The 15,947-nt window shown below is 39.2% G+C and overlaps 1 protein-coding gene across 1 annotated transcript; it reads right to left on the bottom strand.

The window, feature by feature from the left end:
- Positions 1–1,339: 1,339 nt before the first annotated feature.
- LOC113019499 (programmed cell death 1 ligand 1-like) lies at positions 1,340–5,495 on the bottom strand. The gene is made up of 3 exons (XM_026163256.1): positions 5,221–5,495; positions 3,595–3,915; positions 1,340–3,368 (listed from the first exon to the last, which is right to left on the bottom strand). The coding sequence occupies exons 1-3, from the start codon at positions 5,288–5,290 to the stop codon at positions 3,208–3,210; spliced, it is 552 nt and encodes a 183-aa protein (XP_026019041.1). The 5' UTR covers positions 5,291–5,495; the 3' UTR covers positions 1,340–3,207.
- Positions 5,496–15,947: the final 10,452 nt, after the last annotated feature.

Raw genomic sequence — 15,947 nt, 5'->3', positions numbered from 1 at the left:
ACTTCTCAGAATGGGCTCACTGAGTGCAGCATGGTTATGAGCTTGGAGATATCTGTTTGTATCTGTCTTGTGTGAAACTTGTATGAACAGCATACAAGAGTGAAAACAGATATAAGATCCCTTGAAAAATTATATAAATGAAACTTGTATGTTTTGGATACTTATTAAAACAATATATGAAAGTAATGAGAAAGTGGCCACTTTCATGAGTAAATCATTTAAGCCTTATATGATTCACTGTATGAAGTAGGCCACATCTTATGCAAGTCTTTTATAATCTTTTTTTTTTTAATCTATTTCTTTTCCATATGGGCAGTTACACATCTGTTTCTGTCTTAGTCGCCTGTCTGTGTTAAACAATCTTCTATTTTCCTTGTTTCTGCACTCACTTCTCTGCTCTGTGTTGTAGTTTTTAACCATCTTTGTCTCTATTTCAATGACTCATGGAGAAATGCTGGATTCTGAATCCAATTTTACATCCTAAATTGCTCTCTAAGGATACTGAAGAGGTGATCTGCTGCCACCTGCTGGCTGCTTCAAGAAGCTACTCCTTTACACCCATCAGGAATTCTGATTAGACTTTGAATCTGTTTAATATTCTATGATCTAGGATAGCCTCTTTTCCTGATGTGACCTGAAAGACTTTTCCCCTTTAGACTACAGCTGTGTCCACCTGTAGTCTAGTATAGAGGACACAGCAAGAGTTTACTGCCTTTTGTTTCAAGAGTCAATGAGAAGCTTGGGATGGACTACATGATACTAATAACAAATACTTTCTACAAAAAGACCAATATGTGGTCAGTGTGTGAGGCAACATGTCTCTAATCTTAATGTCTTCTTTAAATGCCTGAGCTCAGCGTTTTTCTGTCATAAGAGACCAAATAAGATGTTTGATTATTGTTTGATTTTTTTATAATCCAGCCTGTAAATGTTTCCCTCAATTCTCTTTGGTCTGTATTGTCTGGTTATTAATTAGCAGTTTTTTAAAACCCTTTCACAGTAAAAGTCCCAGATTCAGACGTCTGATCACTAATCACCATTTCTATGTCCGAGTAATTCTTTGCTTTGGATTTTATGTTGCATTTACTGACCTTTGACCTTTTGTTGGAAGAGCGCTCTATACTCTCTCCGTTTTTCATGTCTGTGCGTTAGTAAAACTGCATGTCTGAGGACAGCACCCTGCACTCCTGGGCATTAGCCGTCTTTACTTAACTGATCACACCCTGATCTGCGTCTGCCTGGAAGGAACATACAGCTCAGCACAGCTTCTCTGAGTTTTAAAACCTTTTCCTCCTGAAACTTCCTTCTACCAGAAAACAACACAGTCAGCACAGAAACATTGATTTAACACAGTTTTTATTCATGTCTTTAAACACAGTGAAACATTTTACCACAAAGATAAAGTGGAAGCTTCTCCTCCTCCTCAGCCTCTGATGTCACATTAAGCTAACCCTGTGCTCTCAAGATAGGAGCTCTGACTTCATGAAAATACTTTTTCAAAGTCTTAAACATCATAAAATTAAAAAGTGCATAAATTATCTGTGTTAAAATCACAAGTTTTAAACCCCATTCCAGTTTCACTACAGCAGCATACATCATATCCTGTCACCTGTCAATCTGTTAAAGTTTACATAACGACATCTTTACAGCCTGATAGAAAAACTTTGTAAGCTAAGAAGACTTTTATGTAAGTAATTAACGTAAATGTGTTCACTTGGACGTATCCCATGTGTTACACTAAATCCCTGCATTGTATTTAAAGTGGACATGAAACATTACATGTGTAAAGGTTAATTTACACCTCTGTCTCTTTAGCAGCAAGTGATTCTTCAACATCGGCTAGCTGAACTGAAACATGAAAATCCACCTGTTTTAAGAGTGAGGAGGAGAGCCAGTTTGAGTCAGGTACATCTGATCTGTCACTAGTTAGCTAACATAAATGAATAGAAGTCTATTAGCCAACCAACCCAGTAACATCACATGCGGTACTTGCACAACATGGTGCCAAACATACTCTAAAAATAGAAACTTTATTCCCAGCTTCACAGTGTTAAATCTGTGAAAGCTTTTTAGAGCGAGGCTTTGTGGTGTAAGGTAGCCTTTATACATGTAGCGTTTCACTTGATGTTATTCTATTTAATGAATCCTTCCAGTAGCATGAATGTACAGTGATATAGTTTAATCCTTAATTATAATCATTTTTTCTTATTTGGATGTATAAAAAATATCCATCAATTCATCCACCCACCCTCCATCCTCTGTCTACCAAATCATCTTTACCGTTTAGACCCTGTTTTTAAATGTGAACTTCACACGAGACGTTCTTGTGAATTTCAGTGAATACAAACATGTCTATACAGCATCTGCTTCGATCACTCACACATGGAGGTAAAGCTTTATCTGTGCAAAGAGTCATTTTACTGTAATAGCTGCATTAATCTGACAACTTACAGGATATCTTCACATTCACAAATGAAACAGTTTTTGTTAGCATTAGCGTATAAAATATAAAGCTTTGTTTACAAAACTGTAAAAACAGGACATTTTACATTATAATTCATAGAGAGGAAAACTAGCTTCACCTTTAAGAGAAAACACTTAATGGAGAGAAGAAAAAATAGTTCCATGTCTATTAATTACTTGATATAATCTGACTTCATGTGATGACAAATTACTCAGTTTCTGTCATGAACTCTTAACAGCTCAGTTTGATTCTTGTGTTTGTGTCTTATAACCAGCTTTGGTGTCATTACACCGAGTCCCACACATCAACAAAAATCCCTGTCCTAATGAGGACACACATATATGATCTTTCTTTTATTATTCAGGTTTCAACACAAAGCAAAGATGACTTCAAAGTGATCACCACAGCTGCTCTACTATAGAAACACGGACAGGTAGAAACACCAATTTCAAGTCTGACTGATCATCTCTGCCTTTGTTACCTGTGCAAGTTCAGACTCTGGCTGCTGGGCTGGGGTCAGCATACACCCACTTTCAGCAACACTCTGTGTTATTGGCTAACTTAGTGTTAGCATGCTGTCTGTGCAAATGGTTGCAAAGAGCCAAAGTTCTGTTAGCAGGATACTGTTTAGCATTGCTCTGTTGTCCTTCTGTGCAAAAAATAAATAAAAGTAATGGCCACATCTCCACTGTAAACCGCTCCACCATTTTCCTGCTTCATGTAGTGCAACAAAGAGTTTCAGTTCACACATGATAGTACAAACCGTGACGCCTGCGTTTTTTATGTTTTCGGTAAATTAAAAATACACCAGCAATGATGAACATCACAGGAAGAGGCAGACCAGCTCTCAGTCCAACAAATCCATCCTCGTTCACTCCATCTCCACTCTGTCCTCCTGTCTGAGCTGCAGGTGAGAAACAGGTGTGAGGTGTCAGCTGTCAGGTAGGTGATGAGTGAAGAACAGAACAGAATCAAACTGCTGTCAGACATTATCTACTGCACTCTGATCACATCACTCAGACCAGCTGCTTTCTACAAAGTCTCATCAACAACATCTTTACAAACAAACATCAACAACCAGGAAGCAGCTTCACCTCTGATCACACACACACTCAACTCTACTCACTCACCTGGAGCAACAACTCTCAGATAGATGCTGCTGATGGACTTCCCATCTAACAAATGACACTCATATGTTCCTGTGTCCTCAGTTTTCACATCCTTCAGAATCAGAGACACGTCTCCATCCGTCATCTGTCTGTCCTGCAGATCCACCCGGTCCTTAAAATTCGGATGCTGGTTTGTTGGATCGAGCTGCTCGTCTCGGTACAAAAGGACATATTGTGTCTTCAGGTCAGCTCTGCTCCACTCCACACCTATGATGTCGCTGTTTGGACCTCGACACGGCAGAGTGGCAGTCTGTCCACTATCCGCTGTGATGATTTTGCGGTCTGAAAGAAGAAATAATTCAGAGCAGAGAGTTTAATGGGTTCAAAGTATAGTAGCCAATCAGAGTAAGGAGCTAAGAGACCACTCAGTGTGGGATTTTCATGTGTTTCACACGGCAGCTCAGGTAACTTTATAATCTTATGAGCCCCTTAAGTCCTTTTATGATCTATCTTTTAATCTAAATTGTTTATTTTCTTGTTTTCGGTGCCGTTTTACTATTAAACTGTTTGGAGATTCTTCATAATCCTTCAAAGATCAGCAGGTCTCCGTCTCTGTGGGAACACTGTGGACAAATGGAACAGAGGGAGTTCTCATGACAGTGTTACAGTCCCCTACAACTACAAATGCATTGGTAACAGCAAACAGTCTTTAAGTGAGCCTAACACAGCCACACCACATGTGTGGATTGTCAGAGCCCTGTCAATGCTTTCCTGCACAGCTGAAGTCCATGGCTGGCAAAAATGATCCCAAGGCCGCCGGGAAACGTCCCTGTACCCTCCCTGATAGAACTCAGCTCACCTGCACTGAGCTATCTGGTCTTGGGACAGGTATTAGGAGCACATCGGCCTCTGAACCCTTCCTATAGAGGTGGGCAGATCCATGCAAATATCAGTACAGTGATGATATTGGTATCAGATTGAAAATGTGTTCAGAATTTTCAATTTGAGGATGACTGAGCCCATAAATCACAACACACTGCTCACCCCAACATAATCTGCCTTTATGACTTAAAAGCTATACTGACCCTATATTTACTCGATATTGGATGAATACAAGAATATGTAGTATTGCACAGCATTACTCTGTGGTAAAATCCTGTTGTAGGCTATAACATAATGTTCCAAGAAAGGGGAACAAAATAAACTGTTGGTGGTAGTAAAAATGCACAACTTTTGCAATTAATTATCCAAAACGGGTCTAGTTTTATGCATGTTATAGGAAATTATAGGTTATAGTAAAAGCTGTTTTTTTAAAATACATGAATCACTTGGAAACATGCAGTCCATATAGTCTCCACCTCCTCCTGCACACCTTAAACTCCTCCCTCAGTGACAGCGCAGAGCAACATCATTTCTCCGGACCTTGTCGTGTTAGTGAAAAGAAATTGTTGGGAACTGAGCGCAGCACCCCGCCGTGCGTATTTCAGAATAACTGCAAATAAATCGGGTTGCGTGCTGAGTTTCCACAGCACAGGTTAAACAGACACTAATGACACAGATATGATAGGCTCAGTATTACGGACTTTTCAGAGTAATATAAAGTGAACTCTCATACTTCATGTTGCTTTAAAACAGCTTGAGTCTCACCTGCAGAGACCAGCAGGACGCAGACAAACAGTAAACTCCAGCAGAGACACGCAGACCTGCCAGCTCTCATTTCCGTGTTCGGACTTTTCCTTCTTCAGCTTTAAAAAAACTTTAAACTTCCTTATCGATAGATCCTGGGCGTGAGATTATCTGAGTTGTACTTTATTAAAAACATTAACATTTAATGTTGTTTAAATATCCGTGCGTCTTCCGCGTCTTCCGTGATCGTGTCAACGCAAGCAGGGGCGTGGAAGCGGTGGAGGAAGAGTAGGACTACCCAGGGCCCCTGAGGTGGGAGGGGTCTATCCAAACCTGAAACATTTTTTTTTTTAGTTTGCATTTTTTTTGTTTTTTAGTAATTAGTGTCATATTTAAATTTCATGAATAAATCAGTCAGGTGACTAAACTTTGATTCCTAACTAGCCGTGATAACACTAGGTGTGATGCCATTTCACCCCTTACAGATAAAAAAATGGTTTAGTCCACCGTGCTGTGGGGCTTGCAGCAGCAGCAGCCTATCTATATGAATGCTAGTGCACACAGTGAGTCATGTCTTTAAACAAGAAAGTAAACTGAAAGAACCAAAATAAACAAAGGAGCGAGAAAACAAACTGAGGACAGTCGACTGCTAACAAAACCCCGACTTTCAGCAGCCACAGTGCAAAAAGCTGTCAGAACTGCTGCCTCTCACTAAAATCAGTTGATTTTGTGCATCAGAATAAGTAAAAGTTTTGTTCTTTCAGGAAACTTTCATACTTACTGTTCAGTTCTCATCCCACCACTAAATTTAACCAACTCGGTCACGTTAAGAAAAAGGTAAAAAAAAAATCAGTGTAGCAGAAACATGTGAAAAAAACTTTTGTTTCAGATATTTTAACTGTTACCCGGTTATCAAGGAACATTCCCACAACCTCAGTAACATCCATACAGGACCCTCAGAATGCTGCAGTCAAAACTTTTACTCTTAATTAAACTTTTAACCTCACATGAACTTTATTTCATTTATTTTTGGTGACAGAAACCTGGCGATGACTCCAACCTCCTAGGTTTCAACAGGAGGCCGTTCCTTCCTGCTGCTGTCAGACTCTTTAATTCAACCACGTGGTCAGATCCACAAATACTGAACCACAGTAAACACACCTCACTGCAAACCGTCACTTTTTGTACACCACAACGTACATTTGCATACCTGTGCAGCTATAATACCTGTTAATATCCCACTAACATTACTGTTAATATGTCTTTCCTTTTATATTTTTATCTCTGTTTCTACAATTCTTTTTATACGATTGCTCTGCTGTCTGCTGTATGTATGTATTCTGCTGCTGACAGCTTGGGATTCATAAAGTTTCTCTGATTCTGATTCTGAAACGATCATATTAAACGGTTTCTTGATAACTTCACTGTAACTTGTTTATAACATTTGTTGTGATTGTGTGGCCAGGTGTTTATTCAGAGAGCAGCAGCAGAGCGAATGAGGCAGGTCTACAGATAAAGTGTAAAGATCACCAGTTTCTCTTAAGTCACATGACTTCAACTGAAGTCTTTTACAGAAGTCATGTAATTCAAAAGTCCCTGCTATCTTTACACACAGAACCATTTGCACCACACTTAGAAAATTCTTTGTAAATGTCAGAGATGTGCTAATGTTTCCTCCCTCTGGTGTCAAAGGTCAACTTGGGCGACAGATGAAAGAGTTAGTAAGGATTTAAACAGGGTGAAGTCTCTTTGTGGACCAAATTGTTTGTGGAAATATAAAAAAAGAAGAAGAGGTAATGTGGACTCAGACTCTTCTTTCAAGCAATGTTGCCACTTTGGGGTATAATTTAATATTTCAAACTCTCAACTTTTCTGCAACAGCTTGGGGATGGCCTCTTCCTGTTCTAACAGTGCACAAAAGCAAGTTCCATAAAGACACGGATGATGGTGGATTAATGAGTTTGGAGTGAAAGAACTTGACTGGCCCGCACAGAGACCTGACCTCAACCCAACAGAACATCTTTGGGATCCATTTGAGTGCAGACTGTAAGTCAGGCCTTGTCATCCAACATCAGTGTCTGATGTGACAAATGCACTTCTGGAAACATGATCGAATATTCCCATTAGCACTCCTAAACCTTGTGGAAAACCTACACAGAAGTGCAGAAGCTCCCATTGCTGAAAATAGTGGGACAACATTATATTAAACCATATGGATTAAGAATGAGATGCCACTTAAGTTCATATCCGAGCAAATACTTTAAAATGTATCTGGCCTGTCTGGTCTGATAATGGAACTAATCTTGTTGGTACTAAGAAAGAGGCTAGGGGGGAAGAGTTGACATCAGTAAAATACCATGTTTGAGGGGAGTAAGCTAAGGGTCACTGATTCCTCTTTTACACGGCAAACAGGTGACATAGGTCTCCAAATCCTGTTCAGTGAAGCTGAAGCAATCCTCAATAAATTGCCCAGCACTTCTATATCCTGTGAACTCTTTTGATGTAGAACCTTCTACACCAAATTCTATACTTTTATTCAACCCTCAACCTATTTTCCCTCAGCTTTCCAAGGCTGGTGGAAACAAGTACAGTACCTGGCTTAAGTTACATAAAAGCATTTCATCCTTGCCTTGTTGCTTTAATCTCACTCACTTTGATCTGTTCTTAAAACATTATGTTTATTTCATGTCTTATTGCGTGAAACAGTGCTGGATGTGTTTGATGGTAATGAGGTGTCTCAGGCTAAGGGCCAACTTGAACTGGCACTACAGAAAGCTGTAGAGATGCAATTCTGGAGACAAATCAACTACCAGTAAATGACTTCTCTGCAGCTCAGTTCAGTCCAAACAAAAGTGGTTTAAGTAACGGAGACATGTTGTTCTTTAGCTTTGAGTGGTGAAAAAATGTGGCAGGTGACAAAGATGAGGAAGCGGAGGATTTTTGCCATTGTTTGTGGTTTTATGTACTCCAGATTCTCTTTGGTGGTGGATTATTAGTTTGTGAGCAACTCTTGACCAAAGCAAAACTGACAAGGAGCTGACCTTATAACGTAGCAACAGCAACAAATAAATTTATTTTGTTTTTCATTTTCATCATTTTAATTTGCTGTTCTGTGAGGTCACGACAAAAAGGTTGGAAACACAGTTTTTCCAGTTTGCAAGAAGACAAATCGTGTGCCTGTCAACATGAAATATGATCGATAATCATGAATATTTTCAGTAACTCAGTCAGTAATTTTAGTGTATCTGTGAAAAAAAAGCTGAAAAACATCCCTCTGATTTATTTGAAGTGTAAGCAAAGGCACCACATTCAAGAAAAGGAAATTGGGTGGTTGTTACATTTACAGTTTACTAACTTAGAATTTGAACAAAACAATTTAATGTTTCTATGCTCAACATAATTAAATCATGTGGGATCTGCATGAAATTCAACAACTTAATTTGATCTTGTGTCGATGACATGATACAATCTAGTAAGAATAGTTTATTGCCTGGACTTATGAAATTCACAAGATCACACGAGATTTCAAACCACAGGAAAATCACTGGGGTTATTAGAGGAAGACAACTATGTGTATGTTGTTGCTATTTATTGTGGTTTAACCTGTCAAGGACAAAAACGTAAAGAAAATTCTGCATCAAGCCTTGTAACCACAGATTTCCTACTTTTGGGAAGTCAGGCTTGACAGCTTGGTGGCGCGGTGGTTACTTCACAGTAAGAAGGTCCTGGGTTCAAGTCTGCAATCCAGCTAGTTAGCAGTGGGTTCTCTCTGGGTACTCTGGTTCCAACAGTTAAAAGTCATGCAGTTATTGGGGTTAGTTTAATTGGGAAATATTCTCCAGCGTTAGCCCTGCAATAGACTGGTGGCATGTCCAGGGTGTGCCCCGGCTCTCGCTCTATCACATTTGGGATAGGCCCAAATGACCTGTGTGATTTAACTCAGTTGTTTAAGGTGAAAAACCTCTGTGTGCAACCAATGTCTACTACTGAATTAAGTAAATCCAACATGTTCTCTTTTCATTGCAGAGAGGTTCTGCTTTCTGCTTTTCTAAAGTTTTGGGGAAACAAGAATGCTGACACCAAGTCAAATAGAAGGAGGAAGAAGGTGAAGAGGAAGAGTAATGTTTTTATTTGAAGAAACAGTGAATTGATTAAATACAATTTAGATTAAACAGGTGGGATTCTCTCTGCAGGTACACTTACAACCACAGCTACAGTGCGAGCCACCATGGAAACAGTGCCCCCTTCCTCAGCTCCACTCCCTGATTGCAGCTCCATCCAGCTTGCATTCAGAGTGGTCCTCCACCTGCTGGTGTTTTGTCCATACTTTATCTCCACTCTCCTCGTGGTGTCTTTGTATCGATGCAGAACCAAAGGTAACACTGAATCATTGACTCATCACTCAGTGTGCTAATGATGAACTAGTCTCCCTGTGTAAACTAGTCTTTCTACATATTTACAGGAAATTTCCTTTGTGCTTCTCATAATGATGAGAATAATGATGTCATCACTGATGTCACCACAGAGCATCACCTCTGAATCGCCTCTTTTATGTCTCGGTGATCTCTGCAAACTTTATATCAGTAATAAATAAAGCTGTGCATTTATTGTCATTTCTACAAAGAGGTCTTCTGTCATCTGAGTATTAGAGATGATTTATTTCTAGTAACTTTTGTTTTTCAAAGTAGGAGTCTAGAAAGAGTCTCACTGTGAAACAGACTGAACAGCTGATTGTCTTTGTTTTAAAACTGACTTCACAGCTAAAACACATTTAAAAACAATATTACTGTAAAAGTAGAACAGTGAAAGTTTATCATCTCGTCCACATGTGATCACCAAACCTGCTGCCTTTCATCCACCCTCCACTGTGCTCCGCCTCAGTGGTCAACTTCACCTCCTCAGCTCTCCTGCTCAGACCTGATCCTGGATTTCATTCTTTATTTGCTCAGATCAGTTCTCCACACTCTGGACTCTCTGCTCAGGTCCACTTCCCAGCTGCTCTGCACAGTCAGTGTCACGGTCCTGGCTCGGTGACCCAATGTTTTGACGTTTGTATCATTATTCATCTTTATTTTCCTCATTGTTTAGTCTGTTAGTGTTTTGGTTTCTATTTTGGATTTCTAGTTCTTAGGTTTTGGTTCCTCTGCTTCTCATGTCACTCCTGTCCTTGTACTCTGTGTTCCCTTCAGTGTCTAGTCCGTGCCTCTGCTGTTTTACTTTGATGGGCCCTTGTCTCATGTCAATGTTTCTAGTTTTGCTTCCCCTTGGACTCCTCAGGTGTGATTACTCCCTGCTGTGTCTCATCTCCTTGTTTGCCCTCAGGGTATTTAAGCCCTGTGTTTCTTTCTGTACCCTCATGGTTGTGTTTCCCTGTGTGCCATTGTGTGTGTTTAGTTTATATCATTTCCCAAAGTACTTTGTATTGTTTTACCAGCCAGCAAATAAAGCTGGGCTGTTTTGAGTTTACTCTTCGCCTCTGTGAGTCTGCATTTGAGTCCTCTCCTGCCTGCACACAGCCAGGAGCCTGCCCAGTTTCCAGACAGTCGGTCACACACTCCCCACTCTGACCAGCTCTGCTCTGGCTCAAAATCCTCAGCTTAACCACAAACCCCTATATATTTATGAATCATATCTAGCCAGCTTTGCCTCGTGCAACAGCAGCCTTCAAGTTAAAATCTGTGTAAACAATAACCTGGCCCCAGAAGTGGCTCCATATTCATTTCTATGAGGTGAAATGACTTCCTTTTTTTCCTTTTTTTTTTTCCTTTTGACCCCACTCACCCAAACTTTCAGTATTTGATGATTAACCCCATTTTTGGAAAAGCCATGAAATATGGGATCATTAGGTTTTGTTTCTTAAAGAGTTGCAGGAATTTTAAATTTCCAATGGGAGTCTAGTGTTAACAGAGTGGACAGACACTACAGACACAAACAACATGATGCAGACACTAGCAGCATGTCGGAGGACTACAGGGAGGGTGTGAGACCTTTACAGGATGGTGCAGTAACAGAAACTTGTTCCTGAATGCAGAAAAGACCCCAAACAAAACTGGTATTCGACTTCAGAGGAAAGCGGCCCATGCACACCCCGATATGACTCAAGGACACTGCTGTGGAGGTTGTGTAGCATGTAAGATTCCTGAAAGTCTGCCCTCGACCCCGTACGCCTCCTTCATTGTATAATTTAAAAAAAGTTTGCCATTACCTGAACGTCCTCATAGAAGAGCTCATCTCACCTGTCCTTTCTACTTAACTTTATTCCATATTTTACGGCCTCAGATCACATGCCAATGAAACATCTCAGTAAAAGTAAAAATGAGACAAAAGGAAGATTTCTGCCTTTATTTCTGTCAATAATGGTGCACAAAACAGCTAAAGTGTCCAGATGTGCCGTTGCAGTGCAGGAAGGGTTCTGCATGGGAAAGAAGTTAATATTTACTCTATGAAATCATGATAACATCCACTGCTTGATGGAAAAATCTCACATTACATGGAACGTATTTTTCAGATTTAGAGATTCTCTACAAAGTGATTACATCTGCGATAGCCATCAGATGTTTAGATAATTTTAACAAATGTGTGTCCTTATTCTTCATGAATGAAGTTTTTTGTTTTTCAAACACTCTGCGGCTTTCTCTTTAATAAATAAATGGTTTCCTTTTAAAGGTGGCTGCCCCCTGTTGCCCAAACATGTGCTACACCAACACAAAGAAGCAGGAAGAAAAAGCAACATCTGTCTGTAAAAACTATTTCAACATGGGAATGATCCACTAAAGAGACAGACTCTGTCAGTCCAGAGTATTTTGTAAAACTGGCACAGAAAAGACATCTTTGTATTTGCATAGTATCTATAGAAAACCCACTCAGACATGGAGACTGAAAGTGGAGAGCATGACATGTCCACAGAGAGACCCCAACTGAGGACACTCATATCAGGATCCTTCTACCTGTGATGCTGCAAAAACCTGGAGCAGAGAGTAAGATGAATGGATCTAAACTGCCTGATCCGAATCCTGAAGGTTCCTCAAATCTGTCATGACCCGTCTGTTAAGTTCCACAAACATTTTAAAGATGGATGCAGCATGTGTGATGACACTATCTGGTTTTGGTCTCCACATTTTAGCATCAATGATGTCACCACGTTGTTGTTGTTTTTTTTTGTTTGAAAGCAGAAGTGACCATATTTGGACAGGGGTGGGTGGTAAATTATGAGCTCACGGTGCCAAGCTTAGTTGCTTAGCATGCAGATTGAACAACTTTTAGAGACAGCTTCTAGTGGACATGAGAAGAACTGCAGGTTTTGGCACTTAGGTGCAGGCTTCAGTTTACAGCTCTGCAAGTTGCTGCTGTAAATGCTGGTAAAATGTTCTGTGTAGATTTCATGATGTGGATGACTGATTTATAATAAGTTACATAATTTCATGAATATGTATATAGTTTGTGTTAAAATGTCTTTATTTGAAATGTGCATGTGTACAGTGTAAGAGTTAGTCTCTCGTGAGAATACCCTTAAGGAGAGTACACGAGACTTTTTATGGACTGCAAGGGAGCAGATGTCTCTCATGAAGCCTGTTAAGCTAAAAGTTTACTAAAAGAAAAAGCAGCACAAGGACTTAAGGACCTCTTTTCAGGACAAGCAGTCAATGAGGTATTTGTCATTTGAGAAATGTTTTTATTTGTGTTTGGACTTAATATGTGTACTGTAACGTTGCTAATTGGTTTGTACTGTTGACTGTTGACCAGTTCTCACGGCGTATTGATGTAGTGGCGTATCGGCATACTGGTGATGGTGAAGCTGAGGACAGAAAGCCCAAGTAATAAACGCCCGTTTCAAAGAACCGACCTGTGTCTGTGTTGTCGTGAAGAGAGCTACAGCTGCTTTGTGAGGTAATGACAAAAACACTTTTTGCAGTCTACAGGAAAATGAATCTTGTGTCCGTCAATATGAAACAGGATTGATAAAGAAATCAAATATTTTCAGTAATGCAGTCATTAAGTTCAGTTTATCTGTGAAAAAAGAGCAGAAACACATCCCTCTGACTTATTTGAAGTGTACGTGAAGGCATCACAAAGGTTCTGCTTTTGCAGGGTTTCGGGAAAACAAGAATGTTGACACCAAGTCAAACAGAAGGAGGAAGAAGATGAAGAGGAGGAGCAATGTTTTACTTGAAGTGACAGTGAATTGATATCAGTGTTGGTCTGATATCAGTGAGCAGTAAGATGGAGGAAACGTCTCTGCTGTGTCTGTTCTGTAAGTTCACTCTGTGTTTTTCATGCCTCTGCTGTCTTTGACTGGGATGGAGATCCTATGGGCTGTTTTAAGGAGGAGGAGGAGCCCAAAAATAGGGACAGTGGGTCCCAAGAACCGCTATGTTTAGCAAGTTTGAATGTATTTCTTTGAACTGTGTCTCAGGGTTTGCTTCTGTTTTTAATTCAAAGCTGAGATTTTTGTTGAATTTTTTTGTATTTATTCTGTTCTTATTCTGATGAAATAGCACAATTCAATGCATATATACATATTTCATCATACAGTATTCATTTTCAGTCACATGACCAACTCACCACCGTTGTCCAAAACATTACTTCATTGTGACAGTCAGCAGTACTGCAGTCTTTTTCTTTATCACCTGTCCTGAGCCAAAACTACTTGGATCACCTATCCATGGAAGAAAAACAAAGATATGAAGAGAAACTATAAATTTGTTTTAAATCCGGAACCTCTCCTGGTACTAAAGAGCTGATCTGTTTCAAACTGCTGTTTCGTTTCTTGTAGAATAAATTATTTTTTTTCTTACTAATCTTTAATAGTATCGTAGTGTTTCACTGCCAAACATGTTGTACTGACCAGAACTGACCATGTTTGGATAAATGAGTAACATGCTGTGGCCAGCTAATCCTTACTAGCTCAGCTAGCATATTGCCTCTGTAACCAGGCTCAATCACTTTGCTGGCTGTTCAAAAAACATCACTTGTCTCTGTGTTGTGTAGTAAATGATGAACGAGACTTGCTTATCCTTTAGTTCTTATTAACAGTCATCAGTGGAGATTATTTTATTAAAAGTCAGACAATATACAGTGGTCATATTGTCCATATAGTGATAGCAATAATACCAATATGTAATGGTCCCAGAAAGTGTACTGTGATGCAGAGTGCTGTGATCTACAACTCACTTCAACCTTGTCCCCTGTAATCTGGCAATGTTTTAATGCTGCCAGTGGCATTTATTCACTGCTTATGAGAGAGGGCGCTATTGAGCCAATAACCCTCACAATACTGTGGTTAACCTGGCATACACTATAAACATACGACATAAACACTGTTACACGTCCATAGAAAGTGTAATCCCAGCATACAGACGCCTGCTGGTCAGTGGTAAACAGTAAGTACATCGGCTTCATCATTCATCTCCAGATCTCACTGGTAAGGCTGTAACACAAAGAATGAAAAAACAGGCTTTACAGACAAATGATAAAATCAACACTTTCCATAATATATTCTACATTTTTAAATTGATTTTTAAAAAACATTTCTAAAAAAAAAGAAAAATGCAAACACTCCCTTCAGGTCTGGTCAGTGAAGGCATCACACAGGTTTTGATGTTGCCTTCATGTTTTGCTGTCAGTTGAGAATTTCTTCTCACTGCAGACAGTCTCCTCTTCAATTATGTCCTGATCTGTTTCAGAAACACAATCTCCTCTGAATGTGTGAAAATCTCATACTTCCTGTCACCTTTACACATTCAAATAAACGTTCTTCTTTCTTCCACTGGATGTATAATATTCACATAAACCTTGATGGTAAGAGAAAAATGAAAGCTGTATATTATTGCTTATTAGGTCTTCTTTTTCATACAGTTACATTTGATTTTCTTTTCGTGACTCATGTGTTTTATAGAGAAAAGCTTAGATTTGAGCCACAAACAATATTATATTTATATGTGCAATGGTGGAGAGCAAAGATGTTGTAATAAAGTATGGATAACTGGTTAATATACATATGTAACCCTACCTCTTTTGATAGTTTTGCTGGCTTTGCTGGTGTGTAATAAATATGTATATTTTGTGAAATTAAAGATTTTATTTATCTATTTGATTAGATTTTAATTTTTCCACTTTGTATAACCACATTTTGATGTTTGATTCATGGCTGACAGAAGTGTCGAAGCAGATAGTTTGAGTCCAATGTGACGTTTCCGTAGAGATGGTTTAACCCCTCTCTGCATTAAAAATGATTAAAAAGGTCAAATAAGTAACATTTTAAAATGAAAAGAACCAGTACAGGCATGATAATCACAAATAGAGTAATTAAATGTCACAAACATAGCTTGGCAAATTAAAGAGTTAAACTCTTGAGTAGCCACTTTTTTATAACATGCTGTGTGATGACAAGGGGTCCAACATGAGCCTGGAAAATGTTTTTCATTATCATAATTTTACACTGCATTTATTTCTGATGCGACATCCTGAGCGGTGTTTTATGTGGATTCATGTCTACTTACCAACTTCTTCAATCGCTACATTAAGATATATTAAAGTCCACAGAGTTTTTTAAAATGGTTGTGAGTGCCTTGAGGTAAATGTTGTCATTTGGTGCTAAATACAATAAATACATAAATAAAACTGAATTGAATGTTACTAATCTCTTTCTTGTTGATGTATTTGGGGATTTAGACCAAGACATTGAAATCAGATGAGGAATTCCCCCACACGGTCATAACTAATGGACTGACTGGACTCATAACACAGAC

The sequence above is a fragment of the Astatotilapia calliptera genome, chromosome 3 (assembly GCF_900246225.1).
Source record: "Astatotilapia calliptera chromosome 3, fAstCal1.2, whole genome shotgun sequence".
Classification (NCBI taxonomy): Eukaryota; Metazoa; Chordata; class Actinopteri; order Cichliformes; family Cichlidae; genus Astatotilapia; species Astatotilapia calliptera.
The sequence above is the reverse complement of the archived record's forward strand: the minus strand, read 5'-3'. Positions and strand labels throughout refer to the sequence as shown.

What these genes read in the sequence shown, in the direction of transcription:
- LOC113019499 (XM_026163256.1), bottom strand. Translation starts at nt 5,290, where the DNA reads ATGAGAGCTGGCAGGTCTGCGTGTCTCTGCTGGAGTTTACTGTTTGTC. An exon ending in CGTCCTGCTGGTCTCTGCAG is followed by an intron (nt 3,916 to 5,220) that starts GTGAGACTCAAG and finishes TTCTTCTTTCAG; the next exon opens with ACCGCAAAATCATCACAGCG. An exon ending in TCTGAGAGTTGTTGCTCCAG is followed by an intron (nt 3,369 to 3,594) that starts GTGAGTGAGTAG and finishes TCTCACCTGCAG; the next exon opens with CTCAGACAGGAGGACAGAGT.